General features: G+C 38.0%; 1 protein-coding gene and 1 long non-coding RNA gene across 2 annotated transcripts; both read left to right on the top strand.

Moving 5' to 3' along the window:
• Positions 1-567: 567 nt before the first annotated feature.
• On the top strand, positions 568-2,032 carry LOC133245288 (uncharacterized). Its single transcript, XR_009735625.1, has 2 exons — positions 568-698; positions 1,433-2,032. It is a non-coding gene; the product is annotated as an uncharacterized LOC133245288 (long non-coding RNA).
• Positions 2,033-9,092: 7,060 nt separating this feature from the next.
• Positions 9,093-10,551, top strand: LOC133241040 (small proline-rich protein 2E-like). The gene is made up of 2 exons (XM_061406048.1): positions 9,093-9,194; positions 9,928-10,551. Exon 2 carries the CDS (start codon positions 9,947-9,949, stop codon positions 10,163-10,165), a length of 219 nt encoding a protein of 72 aa, XP_061262032.1. The 5' UTR covers positions 9,093-9,194; positions 9,928-9,946; the 3' UTR covers positions 10,166-10,551.
• Positions 10,552-20,827: the final 10,276 nt, after the last annotated feature.

The raw sequence follows: 20,827 nt of genomic DNA on the forward strand, positions 1-20,827 counted from the left end.
ACCAAATATCTGGGCATAGGAATCTGCTTGGTTGATGTTCATTATTTGAAGGAGCAAAGCAGTGAAAGGAGGACCCTAGATGTCACCACTTTACTGAATGTGTCTAAGTATCAGGACGGGAAGGTTGGTGAGATGATCTTCAACCTGCACTCAGTCAATTTAGAAGATAGGAAACTTAGATTAGCAGGTCATGGATCAAGGGGAAAAGCATTATAAGAACTTGAAGTAAAGAGAAAGGCGTCACCAAGTAGCTAGGCTCTTTGCAACCCACTATGAACTGCAAAATGGCAACCAGTTCAAGTGGAACAAGGAAAGCAGTTTTATAATTCACAGAACATGAAAGATATCAAAGGGTCTTCATCCCCGAACAAAAAAGAGAGGCTTTGATTACAAGTTAGAGAACTCTGCAAATCCTTCCACTGCCCTAAACCGCTGTAACTGAGCGCTAAGGTAGGGACTATGAGTCATGAGAACATAATCCAGTGAGGAGATCCTGGGGCAGGACATTTCCTGATTTTGTAGTCCCTACCAAGTCAGTTATTAATGGATTTGCATTTTGGTTGGGAAATGATTGGATCAGCAAGTTTTGGCAGCTCCACTCCCCCCTGGGAGGGGCAGCAAGCCCCAATAAAGAGGCCCTCTGCTGTACCACCACCATTCTCCTGCTACTCAAATCCCGATAGACTGTGGAGAACCTGGTGAGTCTGATTCTTCAGTTCTGCTTTGTTCGTGGGCTTCTGGATGTTGAACTTACGCTGAAGACAGCAAATTTCATGGGTTCAAAGTTATAATCATGGGTTTAATAGTACTTACTGGATGGGAACTTGGAATTTGGGCAAAATCGTATGCTGTATTTATTAGGTTTCTGGTACAAAGATTGAATTCTTGTATTGAAAAAGACATTACTAAGAAGTCTTTGACATTAAGAGGTAAAGAAGAAAGTATTTTTTCCTTTATTGTTATTGTTTTGGTGTCCCTCTGTTGTGATTTCAGAGGCATTTATCCTAGAAAGTATGAGGCCCCTGTATCCTTCCTGGTGGCCCTTTGCTCTGTACACAAGTCATACTTCTGGGACCTCATGAGAGATCATGAAGATAGGAATTGCTTGTGAGCTTGCCCAGGATTTTAGAACTTGTGATGACGTTTTTTGAAGATGTTATTTTCATAAAACGAACCCAAAAGACATTGCTTTATTCTTTAAAAACCAAGATATTTCCTTTGGAAAAATTATATGAGAAAAGGGAAGGTTTTCTCTGGGCTGATGATATAATTTCCTAAAAGGGAGAGAGAAACCAGAAACTCATTAAAAGGGATTAAAGAGATTAAAGCACATTCTTAGAGTCTGGATACTATCAGATGGTATTACACAACTTTTGCCATGTCCTTCTATAGCAGTTCTTTCTTGTGAACACTGTCATGTAATTTCTTTCAGATTGTAAGACTCCAAAAAGATGTCTCAGCAGCAGCAGCAGTGCAAGCAGCCCTGCCAGCCACCTCCAGTACTGTGCCCACCCAAGTGCCCTGAGCCATGCCCACCCAAGTGCCCTGAGCCATGCCCACCTCCAAAATGCCAAGAGAAATGCCCTCCTGTGCCGCCTCCCCAACAATGCCAGCAGAAGTGCCCACCCAAGTGCAAGTAAAAGCTTCAGCTTTTATCTGGATCAGAAAAGGATAAAGACAGTAGTCTCACCTAGCTCCACAGCTCCACCTTCATCTTCTCTTCAAAGCCTATCATGAATACAGAAGAAGCTTCTCCATCCTTCAGCCAGCAATATGCCTGTGGCGATTTCTGACAGCCAGAGGTTTCCTTCCTGAGGCTGCTACACCACTTCCCTCTGGGAGGACAGCTGAGAAAGCATCACAGCTCTTCAGACGGAAGAGCAACAGCTCTCCTCCCAGATGTCATCAGGGAATTCACTCACTGTCTTCTGTGTCTCTCTGTCACCTGGGCAGGGGTTTCTACCAGCTGGGCAATTGTTACTTATCCTCCACTCTTGAATAAACTACAGTTCCTTTGTGTGATGTTAAAAAATGTTTTCTTTCTTTTAAAATCTGCTTTTAGTAATACCATATCATCATCTTGGTTTGTTCCTATCCTTCTTTGATGCCAAGGTTTAGGCTCTCATAAACAGAGTTATCTAAATTTTGAGTCATAGAAAGGATTATTTCTATATAATTTAAAATCCCACCCTATTTTCTTAATGATCACTTCTTGATTGATTTGAGGTACAATTTATGCAATTACTCAGGATTTCAGTCCCTTTGCTAAAATGTGAGGAAAATCATAATTACATTGCAAACTTGTCTGAGGCATAAAACTTACATGACTGTTGTAATTTACTTGGCACAATGCCAACTAAACAAGCACATAAAGAGCACTTGGTGAAGCAGCAGATCAGCACTGTGCGCATCAGCACCCCGTCACCACCATCACCAGCATCACCACCACCACCAGGTCGACTACAGCAGCAAAGTGGTGCACACATAGCCAGAAAGCAAGAAGCTTCTTAAACTCTACTACCCTTTCATATTCTGTTCTTTTCCTTTTATAATTTAACCTTATTTTAATGTGACAATACAGACAAACGTCCTTTGCAAATTAGTGAAATATTCTGCATAAAATTAAAGTAGTTCTGAAGACATGGGTAGTACAGGAGAATGGGAAATTAAAACAGTCCTTACCAGACAAGGTGCCACCTCATCTCCATGTGTAAAATCAGCTCCTCTTAATCGAAAAACTTATCAACCTCAAGGTTGTTTTATATTTTTTAAACTATGAAATTACTTTCCTGATTGTTTTGACCCCACCTTTAAAGAACATTGAGGTCGCAATGTTTACTTAGATTTACAAAGTCACTGCTGCTAGGTACCTTGTTTTCTAAGTGATTAGCTTAAGGGTCAATAAGCTGTGAAAAGGGATATGCTCTTTAAGCATTTTGGTTGTAAGTGTCCAGCAACAGAAGAGTTAATTCAGATCATATGCACACACACAAACATACAACAGGCACACGCAAGCACCAGTATTATTCTTAAAAACAGTATTATTTTTAAAAGTTTTCTCATTAAATCATATTGTACCTAAACATATACAAAATCAAGAGGATCTTTGTCTCCTACATTCTTCACTTACAAATCTAGAAGTAAATGACTCTAAGATAATAGAGCTGCAGATGGAAAAAGACTCCCAGATTCCTGCTCAATCCTCATCAGACTATGACATGTGTGAGAAATAAACACTGATATTTTGAACCTGTCTCTACTATAACTAGTATAATTTGACCTGACATAGAAATCCGTTCTCTGAGGTGGGATGCTCCTGTAATAAATCTTAAAATTATGGCATTCACTTAGAGACAGGGGGTGGTTGGCAAGGTAACTGGTATTGGAACCCACAAACATGGTGATGCATGTTATTCAATGGCAAAACATTTGAAATAATGATTGTCCATGGTAACTTAGGTGGTTAAGCATACGTTGGTTACTTGTTGAATTTACCAGGGTATTTTGATAGACAAATGTTCAGGAAATAATTGTCTGATTTGCAGGCCAGAATAAAAAAAATGAAAAAAATTATAGCTTAGATAGTCAAAAGCTTGTTGAATTAGAAAACCCACCACTTGTAAAGCCCAAAGACAAAGAGATGAGATTAGAAGCAGTTTTGAATTTTACATCCACCTCCAGTTGACTATAATAACAGAGAAAAGAGGAAGAAGTTGTAGTCTTTCTACCTGTGTATCAGGGAACTGTGGAATAGTAGACTAAAGAGTTAAAACAGACAAATTACAGCTCAGTTATAGCTTATGCAAACAGATCTTTTATTAAACAGACACTCCCAAGACATGGGAGCAGACCCACTCCGAAAGAGTTATCATAACTATTCCTCTTGGCTTCCCCCTTTTTGTAATTCCCATCTTTTCCTTTCTGGTTGTGCCCTGTACAAAGTGAGCTTTGTACCTGCTACCAATCAAGAAAGGGAATGTAAATGGACATACACTCAAGGTCTAGAGACAGTTTCAAGTTACATAACAACAGGCTCTGTTGTGTACGTCTTCCCATAATTCAGCCTGTTATCAGTCAGTTCAGTTCAGTAAAGTGGCTCAGTCGTGTCCGACTATTTGCGACCCCGTGAATCGCAGCACGCCAGGCCTCCCTGTCCATCACCAACTCCTGGAGTTCACTCAGACTCACGTCCATCGAGTCAGTGATGCCATCCAGCCATCTCATCCTCTGTCGTCCCCTTCTCCTCTTGCCCCCAATCCCTCCCAGCATCAGAGTCTTTTCCAATGAGTCAACACTTCGCATGAGGTGGCCAAAGTACTGGAGTTTCAGCTTTAGCATCATTCCTTCCAAAGAAATCCCAGGGCTGATCTCCTTCAGAATGGACTGGTCAGTGTGTTATAATCAGATATATATCCACATAGAATATTTATAAATCCTTAATAGGCTCCTAGCTGCCTGAGGTTACTTGAGGAAGGCCCTGTGGTTAGTTTGTATCCACTGTGTGCCTAGGGCATGCGCAGGAGTTGGTAAAATCTCTGGTTATTTTGTAGCATATCTGTGAGCTCCTTTGGGCATATCTGGGATGGGGGTTTGGCAACCCACTCCAGTACTCTTGCCTGGAAAATCCCATGGATGGAAGAGCCTGGCAGGCTACAGTTCATGGGGTCGCTACCAGTCAGATACAACTGAGCGACTTCACTTTCACTTTTCACTTTCATGCATTGGAGAAGGAAATGGCAACCCACTCCAGTGTTCTTGCCTGGAGAATCCCAGGGATGGGGGACCTGGTGGGCTGCCGTCTCTGGGGTCGCACAGAGTCGGACACCACTGAAGTGACCTAGCAGCAGCAGCAGCAGCAGGGATGGGGTTTAGAGATCAGCTTTCCTCCTTTTACCCTAGGCCACCCCTAGTTGTTGATGCCTAACTTTCTACCTAACAGCTCTATTATGTTCAGGTGAAAAGGCAGCAAAATAAATGAAGCCACAAAGTTACTTCTAGGAAGGGAACTGAGTGTGGTCCCTAGAACACAGAATGATTGGAGAAATGAAATATATCAGATGTTTAATAACTTTTTGAGGAAATTGATGACTAAATAAACTATGCCCCAAACTAAACAGACTGATTTTTCAGGAACAGAAACCACTTTCTAGCTCTCCGTTCCCCACTTGCCACACTACCCATTTCAGATGTGGTCAGTACAGCGACTGAAAGGAAATAACCGCTGAGATGGTTACAAGGTCCATAGAGAAGAATGGATGAGGGAAGTTCTCTCAGAGACTAGTATCAGAGCCTAATAGAGCAAGGAGGAAAAGGAACACAGAGATTCCCAAACTTTGTTATTCTGTTGTCTGGTCATTATTCTTTCACCTCCCCTGTCCCCAGTTTTATTAAGGCATAACTAAGATATTACACTGTACGTCTTCACCATGTATGGAGACCATGGCAGCTCACGCCAGTATTCTTGCCTGGAGAATTCCAAGGACAGAGGAGCCTGGTGGGCCATAGTCCTTGGGGTTGCAAAGAGTCGGACACAACTGAGTACCTTTCACTTCACTTCACTGTGTATAATGTGGTGATTTGACATATGTGCATTTTTTTGCATTTACCACCATTGGGTTACTTAATGCATTAATCACCTCAATAATAACCATTAAGCATGTGGGTGTGTGGCGAGAATGCTTAAGGTTTACTGTTTTAGCAAGTTGCAAGTACAAAACAGTGTTATTAACTAGAGTCAGTGTGCTGTACCTCAGACTTCCAGAGCTTATTCATCCTATGACTGAAGGGGTGTTGCCGTTCCCTAGGATCTCCACTTCTGCCCCACCCCTCAGTGCCTGCTAACCACCATTTTGCCCTCTGTTTCTGCGAGTTCTTTGAGTTCGGCAACACATTTCTAAATAACCAATGGGTGGAACGAGAAATAATAAATAAAATTGGAACATACTTTAGGAAAAATTAAAAACAGCATACAATAACTTTAATGATACATGTAGTGCAGAATAAAAACAGAGAAATTTATGGCTGGAAACATCCCTATTACAAAACAGGAAAGATCTCAAATCAATAACCTTTATAGACATACATGCATACATGCATGTCTATTTTATGAAAAATAAAAAATTCTAACACTAAATACAGCAAAAATATAAGCAGTTGTTATTTCTTGGAGTTTAATGATGGTACTCTTTTTTTGAACAGCTTTATGCTTTCCTGATTATATATATTGTGATGTAGTTTCATTTTTACAACTATTCATCATTATATTTAAAAAGTATACAGCAGTCAGTGAAGATGTTGCTGAGCTAGAGGAATATGCTACGTCCCAGCTTCTGGAACATAATTTCTGGTGACTGTTTCAAGTGTCTTTCCTCTTCTTTCTCATTCTCCACTTCTTCCTCCTTTCACATTACAAAGTCAGGTTCTTGTAAAGCTTCCTGATTATTTGACCAAGACAAGTTGGTTGAGAAATTCTTCCTACTGATTGCAGGAAGAATTTAAAAGAATATTAAAAGTTATTTTTAAAAGCATTGACAACCTGTCAATGTACCGTGTTGGACAGTTAAGAGGTAGTGAAGGGTAATATAGCCAGATAAGGGGTCTAGAGGGTTGAAGGAGAAGACAGAGAATAAGCAAATTGAAACAGAATTTTAAAATCACTGTCTTTTAAAGATCAAAAGCATGTTTGGAAAGAGTTGACAAAAGCAAATGTATCAGATCAGTCCTAAGTTCATATTTCACCTAGATTTCAGAACTTTAGTGCTCTGACCCTCTTATCTCTCCCAAACCTCTCTATTATTTATATCTTAAATGGTATTTTATATTTATTTTTCCTCTCAAAGAATTCAAACCTGATACTTATGGAATAAAAGAGTTTTAAATCCTGACAAAAGAATTTTAAGAACATGATAGCCGTCTAAGGAAGTGTTTGGGTCAGATGAGATGGGACATCCTGATTCATTGAGAATATATTTCCACATTCTACAGTAACATAAAGCTAGCATTGTAAATTTATTCCTAAATCAGACAGGGCCCTTTCACCAGCCACGGCTCACAAGACACAGCTTCAGTGACCAAGGGGACGGCACAGAAAAGAGTATAACTCATGTCCAGGATAGAAGATAGGAACTATAGAAGAACTGTTGACTGCTAAATCTGCGAAAAGCACAAATGAAATCTTTGCCAGGGTTGGAGAACATACTAGGGCATTGTTTCCTCAACTTCAGTCATTCCCTAAAAGTTCATTTTATTTGTCCTAATTACACATCACAAGTATCATATAATGTTAATATTTTAAATTTTCTTTATGCTAACTTTTGGAATTTTTAATTTAATTTTCCATAGTCAGTCATCTACATAAAATGGCAGATGAAATATTCAAATTTTATATATATATATATATATATATATATATATATACACACACACACACACACACACACACACACACAGAGATATAGTAGAGAGAGAGATTATGAATTCTGGAGAATTTGAAGTTTGTAGAGCTGAAAACTTGCTGGAAGTCCATTAGGCTGGGGAATTGTCTCTTACCTGAAGGAGGGTCAGCCTTGTTCTATTCAGGCTTTCAGTGAGGACTACCCACATTTTAGAAGGCAACTTCCTTTACTCAGGCCACTGATAAATATTAACCCCAATCAAAAGCATCCTTTGAGAAAAATCCAGAATAATGTTTGACCAAATATCTGGACATCCTGTGCCAGTCAAGTTGATCTATAAATTAACCATCAAACTTTCTTCCCAGCAAACTGGCAAATTGTACAAAAAAAGTAGAGCAGATCAATGTTATGTGGCAGCCTGGAAGGGTGAGTTTGGGGGAGAATGGATACATGTATATATATGGCTGGGTCTCTTTGCTGTCCACCTGAAACTGTCACAACACTTGTTAATTGGTTATACTCTAGTATAAAATAAACATTGAAAAAAATAGAAAAAATTTAAAAATAAACAGGCAAAAAAAGAAAGAGTGAAAATAAGTTTATTTCACATATATTCCACTGTGACCAATATGGAAAATGTAAAGGTTGAAATTATCATAAAATTATTATTAATAATTAAAAGTTTTATATGAATGACAATGAACTTCAATCACTGAATTATTAATAAAGTGATTTCAAATTTTTTTCTTAAATCTACCACTAGATTTGATGGAGAAACATGTGTTTCAATAATTAATAAATAGTAAATATATTAAAAAGTAGCCATTTGAATAGCATTGCATTTTAGATTGGGTTTTTCAATAATTTCAAGGAGGCAGGAAAATTTGAACAATCCTTGGAAATTTCTCAAAAGTTGAAGAAATAAAAAGAGATCAGTTGGAGAAGTTATGTAGGAGCAGGTGATGGGTCATGTTGGGGAGTTATGAGCAAAAAGCTTGCTTTCTATCATAGGTCTAAGGTCTGAGCTGCCACAATATCTGAATTACAGTAGGTGATGCTACACTTGTAGTGAATTTCCTGTGATTTAAGGTGAGACAGATTTATAAAGGTCACAAGAATCTTAATGTTCTGTATTCCATGTAGCAAAGCAGTGAAAGGAGGACCCTAGAGGGTTACCATTTTACTGAAGGTGTCTATCTATCATGATGGGAAGGCTGGTGAGATGACCTGCAACCTGCCCTCAGTTTATTTTAGAAGCAAGGAGACTTTAGATTAGCAGGCCAGGGATCAAAGGGAAATGCATCATAAGAAGAGTCTGAGGTAGAGAGAAAAGTGTCCCAGGTAACCAGGCCCTTTGCAACCCAGTATGTAGATAGAATGACAACCAGTTCAAGTGGACAAAACAAACAGTTTTATAATTCAAGGAAGGTGAAAGAGAGAGAAGAGCATATCCTCTGATCAAGAAAAGGATCCCTTGATGACAAGTTAGAAAACAACCCCCCACAATCCCTGCAAATCCTTCTGTCATAAATTCCTGAAATTAAGAGCTAAGCAGAGACTGTGAGTCATAAGAACATAATCCAGTGAGGAGATCCTGGAGCAGGGCATATCCTCTTTTCCGAGTCCCTGTCAAGCCAGTTATGGATGGATTTGCATTTTGGTTGGGAAATGACTGAACCAGGCCCATTTTGGCAGCTCAACTTCCCCCTGGGTGGGGCAGCAAGCCCCAATAAAAAGGCCCTCTGCTGCATCACTGCCATCCTTCTGCTACTCAAGTCCTGATAGACTTTGGAGAACCTGGTGAGTCTGATTCTTCAGTTCTACTTTGTTCTTGGGCTCCCAAATATTGAATTTATGCTGGAGGCAGCAAATTTGGTGGGTCCAAAGTTATGATCAAGTGTTTAATGCTTCTTAGTGGATGGGAACTTGGAATTTGTATGCTATATTTATTAGGTTTCTGGTAAAGAGTTTGAATTTCCCTATTGAAAAAGAAGTTAATAGGAAACCTTTGACATTAAGAGGTAAAGAAGAAAGTATTTTTTTCCTTTTTTGATATCATTTTGGTGTCCTTCTGTGGTGATTTCAGAGGCATTCATCCTAGAAACTATGAGGCCCTTGCATCCTTCCTGGTGGCCCTTTGCTCTTTACACAAATCATACTGCTGGGACCTCATGAGAGATCATGAAGATAGGAATTGCTTGTGAGCTTGCCCCAGATTTTAGAACTTGTGATGAACTTTTTTTGAAGATGTTTTAATTAAAAAACAACAACAACAAAAAAAAAACTACTGCTGTGTTCTTTCAAACAAACATATTTTCTTTAGAAAATTTGTATGAGCAAAGAGAAGGTTTTCTCTAGGCTGATGAAACAATTTCCTAACAGAGCAAGACAAGCCAGAAATTCATTAAATGGAATTAAAGAAATTAAAGCACATTCTTAGAGATTGGCTCCTAGCTGATGGTATTACATAATTTTTGCCATGTCCTTCTTTAGGAATTCCTTCTTGTGAACACTATCATGTAATTTCTTTCAGATTCTAAGATTCCAGAAAGATGTCTCAGCAGCAGCAGCAGTGCAAGCAGCCCTGCCAGCCACCTCCAGTAGTGTGCCCACCGAAATGCCCTGAGCCTTGCCCACCTCCAAAGTGCCCTGAGCCATGCCCACCTCCAAAGTGCCCTGAGCCATGCCCACCTCCTCAGTGCCAGCAGAAATGCCCTCCTGTGCCACCTCCCCAACAATGCCAAGAGAAGTGCCCACCCAAGTGCAAGTAACAACATCAGCTTTTATCTGGATCAGGAAAGGATGAGGACAGTTGACTCACTTAGCTCCACAGCTCTACCTTTGCCTTCTCTTCAAATCCCATCATGGATACAGAAGGAGCTTCTCCACCCTTCAGCCAGCAATATGCCTGTGGCGATTTCAGACAGCTAGAGGTTTCCTTTCTGAGGTGCTATACGGCTTTGCTCTTGGAAGTGCCCAAGAAAGCATCACAAAGCTTCAGAAGGAAGAACAGCAGCTCTTCTCCTGGGTCCCATCAGAGGATTCTCTCACTGTCTTCTGTGTCTGTCATCTGGGCAGGGGTTTCTACAGGCTGGGAAATTGTTACTTATCCTCTACCTCCTGAATAAAGTAGAATTCCTTTGTGTGATGTTAAAAATGCTTTCTTTATTTTAAAAGTTGCTTTTAACAATACTATATAATTGTTGTGGTTTATTTGTATTCTCTTTGATATCAAGGTTCAGGATCTCACAATCATTGTTGCCTGAATTTTGAGTGACATAACAGGTTATATTTATATCATTTCTAATCCATATTACTTATTTAATTGAAGATTGATTGATTTGAGAAATTTTAAACTCCTCAAGATTTTTGCTTCTTTACTAAAAAGTGGGGAAAGTCTTAGATATATTGCTCACTCGTCTGGGGCATACAAATAAAATGAATGTGTTTAGTTTAGTTGGCACATTGCTAGATGCAGAGTTAGCACTTAGCGAGGCAGTAAATCATCATTGTCTTAGTCATTACCAGCATCACTACTATCATCGGCATCACCACCATACTTGTTCCAGCAGGACAGTGGCTCAAACATAATTAGTATAGCAAACAGAAAGAAATTCTCAAACTCTGTTACTCTTTCCTAATTTGTTGTTCTTTTTCTTCTTCATTAACCTTATTTTTAATGTGATATTGCAAATATAGAATTTGGGGTAATTACTGGAATATTTTTGCATAAGATTATAGTGGTTTTTAAAACATAAGTAGTAGAGAAGAAAGAGAAATTAAAAAAAAATGATCTTTACCAGACAAAGTGCTGTCTCCTCTCCATGTGTACCACCTGCTCTTCTTTCTCCAACAACTAATCCATGGTCTGTCTATATTTTTTTACCTCTGAGACTACTTTTTTACTGAAGAACACATTGGTTTTTGCAATGTTTAGATTTGTAAAATTACTGTTGCTATGCACCTTTCTTTTATAAGTGCTTAGCCTACTATCAAGTAAGCTGGGAAATGAGGGATATTTTCTTTAAGTATATCTTTTTTGTGGCTCTAAGCTTCCACTTAGAGAATAGTTAAGTCAGACCACAAACTCCACACACACTGATGAATAGGATACTATTTTTAAAAGAAGTAAAGTCTTTGTGTTAAATCATACTATGCCTAAATATACTTAAGATTAAAAGGACTTTTCTTTATCTACATTCTTCACTCATAAAGCTAGAATTAAAGGATTCTATGATAATAGAACTGAAGATGGAGAAAGAGTCTGTTACTGCTCAACCCTCATCAGACTATGACTTGTGTGTGTGTGGTGGGGGAAGCACCAATATCTGGGAGTTGTCTCTTCTGTAGCTAGTGTTATTTGACCTGACACAGAAATTAGTTCCTAGAGGTAAGGTGTTATTGTAACAAGTCTTAAATATGTGGCCATGGTTTAAGAGACTGGAGTAGGTTGGCAAGAAAACTGACACTCAAAAATATAAATGTGGTGACACATGATAGTCAATGGCAAAATCTTTGCTATATAGGTAACTTGGGAGGCAAACTGAATGTTGTTAGCTTGTTGTGTTCACCAGGGTATTTCGGTGAACTTATGTTCAGAAAATAATTGTTTAGCTTGCAGGTCAGAAATGAAAAGAAAAAAACATAGCACAGAAATTCAAAACTTTGTTGAATTAGAAAAATGCACCACTTGTAAGCTCCAAAGAAGAAGAGATGAGATTAGAAGTGGTTGTGAACTTTAGATCCACTTTCAGTTGACTGTAACAAGAGAGAAAAGAGAAGTAAGTTGTAGTCTTTCCATCTGTGTGCAGGGAGCCTTGTGGTAGCTCTATTATGTTCAGAAGGAAAGAAAGCAAAATAAATCAAGCCACAAAATTACTTCTAGGAAAGGACCTAAGTGTGGTCCCTAAAACATAGAAATGACTGAAGGAGTGAAACCTATTGGGTGTCTAATACGTTTTTGAGGGAATTGATAGCTAAATATACTATGTACCGAAACTAAAATGACTTTGACTTTTCAAGAATAAAAATAACTTTCCAGGCCTCCTTTCCCCACCTTCCATACTACCCATTCCAGATGTGGTCAGTACAGATAAATAAAAGGATACAACTGCTGTGAGATGGACACCAGGCCCACAGAGAATGACGGATGAATGAAGCTCTCTCAGAGAATAGTATCAGAGCCTAACAGAGGTAAAGAGGAGAAGGAACACAGAAATTTTCAAACTTTGTTACTCTATGGTGATTATTCTTTCATTTTTCCCCCTCTAGCTTAATTGAGATATAATTGACAGTTTAAATTGTATATATTTATTGATGTCAGGCTATACTACAAAGCCACAGTCATCAAGACAGTATGGTACTGGCATAAAGACAGAAACATAGATTAATGGAACAAAATAGAAAGCCCAGAGGTAAATCCATGCACCTATGGACACCTTATCTTTGACAAAGGAGGCAAGAATATACAATGGAGAAAAGACAATCTCTTTAACAAGTGGTGCTGGGAAAACTGGTCAACTGCTTGTAAAAGAATGAAACTAGAACACTTTCTAACACCACACATAAAAATAAACTCAAAATGGATTAAAGATCTAAATGTAAGAGCATAAAATATACAACTCCTAGAGAATAACTCTCTCTGACATAAATCATAGCAGGATTCACTATGACCCACCTCCCAGAGTAATGGAAATAAAAGTAAAAATAAACAAATGGGACGTAATTAAACTTAAAAGCTTTTGCACAACAAAGGAAACTATAAGCAAGGCGAAAAGACAGCCTTCAGAATGGGAGCAAATAATAGCAAATGAAGCGATTGAGAAATAATTAATCTCAAAAATATATAAGCAACTCCTGCAGCTCAATTCCTGAAAAATACGCAACCCAATAAAAAAATAATGGGCCAAAGAACTAAACAGAGATTTCTCCAAAGAAGACATACAAATGGCTAACAAACACATGAAAAAAAGCTCAACATCACTCATTATCAGAGAAATTCAAATCAAAACCACTATGAGGTACCATTTCACACCGGTGAGAATGGCTGCTATCCAAAAGTCTATAAACAATAAATGTTGGAGAGGGTGTGGAGAAAAAAGAACCCTCTTACACTTTTGGTGGGAATGCAAACTAGTATAGCCACTATGGAGAACAGTGTGGAGATTCCTTAAAAAAACTGGAAATAGAGCTGCCATACAACCCAGCAATCTCACTGCTGGGCATACACACTGAGGAAACCAGAATTGAAAGAGACGTGTGCACCCCAATGTTCGTCACAACACTATTTATAATAGCCAGGACATGGAAGCAACCTAGTTGTCCATCAGCAGACAAATAGATAAGAACTCTGTGGTACATATACACAATGGAGTATTACTCGGCTATTAAAAAGAATGCATTTGAATCAGTCCTAATGAAGTGGATGAAATTGAAGCCTATTATACAGAGTGAAAGTAAGTCAGAAAGAAAAACACCAATACAGTATACTAACACATATATATGGAATTTAGAAAGATGGTAACGATGACCCTATATGCAAGACAGCAAAAGAGACACAGACTGTTGGACTCTGGGAGAAGGCGAGGGTGGGATGATTTGAGAGAATAGCATTGAAACATGTGTATTATCACATGTGAAATAGATTGCCAGTCCAGGTTTGATGCATGAGGCAGGGTTCTCAGGCCTGGTGCATTGGCATGACCCTGAGGGATGGGATGGGGAGGGATGAGGGAGGGGGGTTCAGGATGGGGAACACATGTATACCCATGGCTGATTCATGTCAATGTATGGCAAAAACCACCCCAATATTGTAAAGTAATTAGCCTCCAATTAAAATAAAAAATCAAAAAATGGAAAAAATTGTATATATTTACAGTGTATAATGTGATGATTTGACCTATACATATTTTGCGCAATGATTACCACTATCAATTTACTTATGTCACCTCAATAATAACCATTTAAGAGTGTGTGTGTGTTTGTGTGTACGTGTGTGTTTATGTGTATGGTCAGAATGCTTAAGGTCTTCTTTATCAGCAAGTTTCAAGTGCACAACACTGTATGTTAGACTCTCAGGGCTTCTTCATCTTATAACTGAAGACTTACTCTCTTTGCCAAACATCTCCACTTTTGTCGCATCCCTCAGTCCCTGTTAACCATGGTTCTACTCTGTTTCTATGAGTTCCATAGGTTCAGCAACACATTCCAAACAATCAATTGCTCAAAGAAGAAATAACAAGTAAAATTAGAAAATGATTTGGCAGGAATGAAAATGAAAATACAACATACAAAATCTTGTGCAATACACATAATGTTGTACATAAAGAGATATTTATGGCTGGAAATATCTATATTAAAAGTGATGAAAAATCTCAAACCTTATAGAACTTTAAGGCAAAGAACAGCAAAGAGAAAAGTCAAAATAATATACACTAGAACAGAAATAAATGAATTTAAAAATAGGAAAACAAAAGAAGAAATAAAAATAACACATTGGTTCTTTGAAAGAATCAACAAAATTGACAACCCATAGGGATACTGGTCAAGACACAAAGACAGAAGGATCAGGTTTCTGAAATCAGCAAAGAGGAGGAGACAACACTGCTGATCTTAAAGAAATAAAAGGACTATAAGAGAATACTCTGAGCACTGACCATGAACACTAAAAAATTAGAAAACATAGATGAAATGGATAAATTCCAAGATGCAAAGTATGGAAATACATTCATGAAAGTGTAGAAAATCTGAATATCTGTAGCAAATAAAGGGATAACATTAATAATGCAAAAAAATTTCCAAAGAGGAAGACCTTGGTCCAGATGGCTGCACTGTTAAAGTCTACCTAATATTTATATTACAATTAGCATAACTCTTTCATGAACTTTTGTAAAAAACAGAATAGAAGGACTTAATACCATATAATTGCACCTTTAAAATTGTTTAAGAGGAAATATTTAATGTTATATGTGCTGCTGCTGCTAAGTCACTTCAGTCATGTCCGACTCTGTGCGACCCCATAGACAGCAGCCCACCAGGCTCCCCCGTCCCTGGGATTCTCCAGGCAAGAACACTGGAGTGGGTTGCCATTTCCTTCTCCAATGCGTGAATGTGAAAAGTGAAAGGGAAGTCACTCAGTCGTGTCTGACTCTTCGTGACCCCATGGACGGCAGCCTACCAGGCTCCTCCGTCCATGGGATTTTCCAGGCAAGAACACTGGCGTGGGGTGCCATTGCCTTCTATGATATTATGTATTTTATCATAATTAAAAATAATTTTAAAATGTAGAAAACAAATGGTCATTTGCCAGCTCATTATACGAAGCTTATTACCAGAAATGACATCACAAGGGAAGAAATAAATATTCCTTGATAGGGATTGCATTGAATCTATAAATTGCTTTGGGAACAATAACCCGGTGTACGAGACAGCAAAAGAGACACTGATGTATAGAACAGTCTTATGGACTCTGTGGGAGAGGGAGAGGGTGGGAAGATTTGGGAGAATGGCATTGAAACATGTAAAATACCATGTAAGAAACGCGTTGCCAGTCCAGGTTCGATGCACGATACTGGATGCTTGGGGCTAGTGCACTGGGATGACCCAGAGGGATGGTATGGGGAGGGAGGAGGGAGGAGGGTTCAGGATGGGGAGCACATGTATACCTGTGGTGGATTCATTTTGATATTTGGCAAAACTAATACAATTATGTAAAGTTTAAAAATAAAATAAAATTTAAAAAAATTGCTTTGGGTAATATACTCATTTTCACTATATTGATTCTTCCAATCCATGAACATGGTATATTTCTCCATCTATTAGTGTTCTTTTCGATTTCTTTCACCAGCGTTTAATAGTTTTCTATATATAGGTCTTTAGTTTCTTTAGGTAGATATATTCCTAAGTATTTTATTCTTTTCATTGCAATGGTGAATGAAATTGTTTCCTTAATTTCTCTTTCTGTTTTCTCATTATTAGTGTATAGGAATGCAAGGGATTTCTGTGTGTTGATTTTATATCCTGAAACTTTACTATAATCATTGATTAGTTCTAGTAATTTTCTGGTGGAGTCTTTAGGGTTTTGTATGTAGAGGATCATGTCATCTGCAAACAGTGAGAGTTTTACTTCTTCTTTTCCAATTTGGATTCCTTTTATTTCTTTTTCTGCTCTGATTGCTGTGGCCAAAACTTCCAAAACTATGTTGAATAGTAATGGTGAAAGTGGGCACCCTTGTCTTGTTCCTGACTTTAGAGGAAATGCTTTCAATTTTTCACCATTGAGGATAATGTTTGCTGTGGGTTTGTCATATATAGCTTTTATTATGTTGAGGTATGTTCCTTCTATTCCTGCTTTCTGGAGAGTTTTTATCATAAATGGATGTTGAATTTTGTCGAAGGCTTTCTCTGCATCTATTGAGATAATCATATGGTTTTTATTTTTCAGTTTGCTAATGTGGTGTATTACATTGATTGATTTGTGGATATTGAAGAATCCTTGCATCCTTGGGATAAAGCCCACTTGGTCATGGTGTATGATCTTTTTAATATGTTGTTGGATTCTGATTGCTAGAATTTTGTTAAGGATTTTTGCATCTATGTTCATCAGTGATATTGGCCTGTAGTTTTCTTTTTTTGTGGGATCTTTGTCAGGTTTTGGTATTAGGGTGATGGTGGCCTCAATGCAATCCCTATCAAACTACCGACGGTATTCTTCACAGAGCTAGAACAAATAATTTCACAATTTGTTTGGAAATACAAAAAACCTCAAATAGCCAAAGCTATCTTGAGAAAGAAGAATGGAACTGGAGGAATCAACCTACCTGACTTCAGGCTCTACTACAAAGCCACAGTCATCAAGACAGTATGGTACTGGCACAAAGACAAGAATATGGATCAATGGAACAAAATAGAAAGCCCAGAGATAAATCCATGCACATATGGACACCTTATCTTTGACAAAGGAGGCACGAATATACAATGGATTAAAGACAATCTCTTTAACAAGTGGTGCTGGGAAAACTGGTCAACCACTTGTAAAAGAATGAAACTAGAACACTTTCTAACACCATACACAAAAATAAACTCAAAATGGATTAAAGATCTAAATGTAAGACCACAAACTATAAAACTCCTTGAGGAGAACATAGGCAAAACACTCTCTGACATACATCAGAGCAGGATCCTCTATGACCCACCTCCCAGAATATTGCAAATAAAAGCAAAAATAAACAAATGGGACCTAATTAAACTTAAAAGCTTCTGCACAACAAAGGAAACTCTAAGCAAGGTGAAAAAACAGCCTTAAGAATGGGAGAAAATAATAGCAAATGAAGCAACTGACAAACAACTAATCTCAAAAATATACAAGCAACTCCTACAGCTCAACTCCAGAAAAATAAATGACCCAATCAAAAAATGGGCCAAAGAACTAAATAGACATTTCTCCAAAGAAGACATACAGATGGCTAACAAACACATGAAAAGATGCTCAACATCACTCATTATTGAGAAATGCAAATCAAAACCACTATGAGGTATCATTTCACACCAGTCAGAATGGCTGCGATCCAAAAGTCTACAAGCAATAAATGCTGGAGAGGTTGTGGAGAAAAGGGAACCCTCTTACACTGTTGGTGGGAATGCAAACTAGTACAGCCACTATGGAGAACAGTGTGGAGATTCCTTAAAAAACTGGAAATAGAACTGCCTTATGATCCAGCAATCGCACTGCTGGGCATACACACTGAGGAAACCAGAAGGGAAAGAGACACATGTACCCCAATGTTCATCACAACACTGTTTATAATAGCCAGGACATGGAAGCAACCTAGATGTCCATCAGCAGATGAATGGATAAGAAAGCTGTGGTACATATACACAATGGAGTATTACTCAGCCATTAAAAAGAATACATTTGAATCAGATCTAATGAGATGGATGAAACTGGAGCCTATTATACAGAGTGAAGTAAGCCAGGAAGAAAAACACCAATACAGTATACTAACGCATATATACGGAATTTAGAAAGATGGAAACAAGAACCCTGTGTACGAGACAGCAAAAGAGACACTGATGTATAGAACAGTCTTTTGGACTCTGTGGGAGAGGGAGAGGGTGGGATGATTTGGGAGAATGGTATTGAAACATGTATAATATCATATATGAAATGAGTCGCCAGTCCAGGTTTGATGCACGATACTGGATGCTTGGGGCTGGTGCACTGGGACGACCCAGAGGGATGGTATGGGGAGGGAGGAGGGAGGAGGGTTCAGGATGGGGGACACATGTATACCTGTGGCAGATTCATTTCAATATTTGGCAAAACCAATACAGTATTGTAAAGTTTAAAAATAAAATAAAATTAAAAAAAATAAATATTCCTTAAGGATATAGGTTAAAAAATTCTCCATAAAATACTAGCAAACTAAATCCATTACCCTGTATGAAGGATTATACACCATGAGCAAGAGGAATTTATTCCAGGAATGCAAGGTTGTTTGAACATATACTATCAATCAATGCAATGCAGCATATTCATAAAATAAAGACAAAAAAACACACGACCATTTCAGTAGGCATTTGACAAAATGTAATATCCTTTCATGATAAGAAGGAAAAAAAACACTCAATCAAGTTGAAATAGAAAGAAAAGTTCTTAACTTCATAAAGGTCATCTATGAAAAACCCACAGGCAACATCATACTTAATGGTGGAAGACTAGATGCATTCTCACCAACGTCGGGAATAGTACATGGTTGTATATTCTTGCCACGTCTACTAAATTATTACATATTGTAGAGGAAGTTCTTGCTAGGGCAATTAGGTAAGATGAAAAGATGCCCAGATTGGAGAGGAAGATATAAAATGTTTTCTGTTTGTAGATTGCATGAGCTGTATGTAGATAATCTTAAGGAATTCACACATGAAATAGTATTAGAATGAATAAGCAAGTTCAGTGAGATTTCAGGATACAGTATCAGTATGCATAAATCAGTTATATGTCTTTACATAAGTAACGAATAATCTGAATGTGAAACTAGAATTTCTTTCACAATAGCATTAAAAAACAACAGGTATAAAATAAACATATGCAACACTTACACACTGAAAACTACAAAAGATAATTGAAAGAAATTCAAGAAGATAAATGAAAAGATACTTTGCATTCATGAATTTGAAGGTTTAATATTGTTAAGATGGTAACACCCCCTAAATTGATCTGCAAATTTACAAAATTTCTATAAGAATCCTTGCTCCCTCTTTTGCAGAAATTGACAAGCAGATCCGAAAATTCAAATGGAAATTCAAGGGGCCCCAAACAGGCAAAATAATCTCAGAAAGCCCCCCACAAAGTTAGAGGATTCCCACATCTCAATTTCAAAACTTTCCACAAAGATAGAGTAGTGCAGGCTTGTGACCCTAGTATAAGAAGTTCAGAAACAAATTGTTACATTTATGATCAATTGATTTTGACAAGACTGGCAAGACAGTTCAATTGGGGAAAGAACAGTCTTTTCAACAAATGATACTGGGACAACTCAATATCTATAGGTTAAAGGTAAAGTTGGATAAAGAAAGGATAAAGTTGGACCATTACCTCATAATATATATAAAAATTCAAAATGGATCATAGAACTAAATGTAAGTAGTAAAACTGTAAAATTTAGCAAAAATGTAAATGTAAATCTTCATGGCCATGAATTAGGCAATGGTTTCTTAGCTATGATACCAAAAGTTCAATATTAGAAAGAAAAAAAGAAAAGATAGATTGAGTTTATCAAAATTTAAAAATTCCCTTGCATTTTCAAAGTTGGTAAAGAATCCACCTGCAATGTAGGAGACCCCAGTTTGATTTCTGGGTTGGGAAGATCCACTGGAGAAGGGATAGGCTACGCACTCCAGTGTTCTAGGGTTTCCCTTGTGGCTCAGCTGGTAAAGAATCTGCCTGCAATGTGGGAGACCTGGGTTTGATCCCTGGGTTGGGAAGATCCTCTGGAGAAGGGAAAGTGTTCACTCCAGTATACTGGCCTGGAGAATTCAATGGACTGTATAGTCCATGAGGTCGCAAAGAGTTGAACATGACTGAACGACTTTAACTTTCACTTACACTTGAGAGAATGAATAGATAACCCAAAGAATGAAAGAGAATATTTATTTGTAAGTCATATATCTGATAAGGGCTTTTATCCAGAGTATATAAGAATACTTAAAACAACAATAAAATTAAAAAAAAAAAACTGTTCTAAATGGACAAAGGACTTGAATAAATTGACAATAAAGCACACATGTGAATAGACAGAAACCAGAAATCTAGGGAACCTGGTGGGCTGCCGTCTATGGGGTCGCACAGAGGCGGACATGACTGAAGTGACTTAGCAGCAGCAGCAGAGGTTTGGAAAGTTACATACTTCTGTGAAAGTCGCTCAGTCATGTCT

Source organism: Bos javanicus, chromosome 3, assembly GCF_032452875.1.
Source record: "Bos javanicus breed banteng chromosome 3, ARS-OSU_banteng_1.0, whole genome shotgun sequence".
In the NCBI taxonomy this organism is placed as follows: Eukaryota; Metazoa; Chordata; class Mammalia; order Artiodactyla; family Bovidae; genus Bos; species Bos javanicus.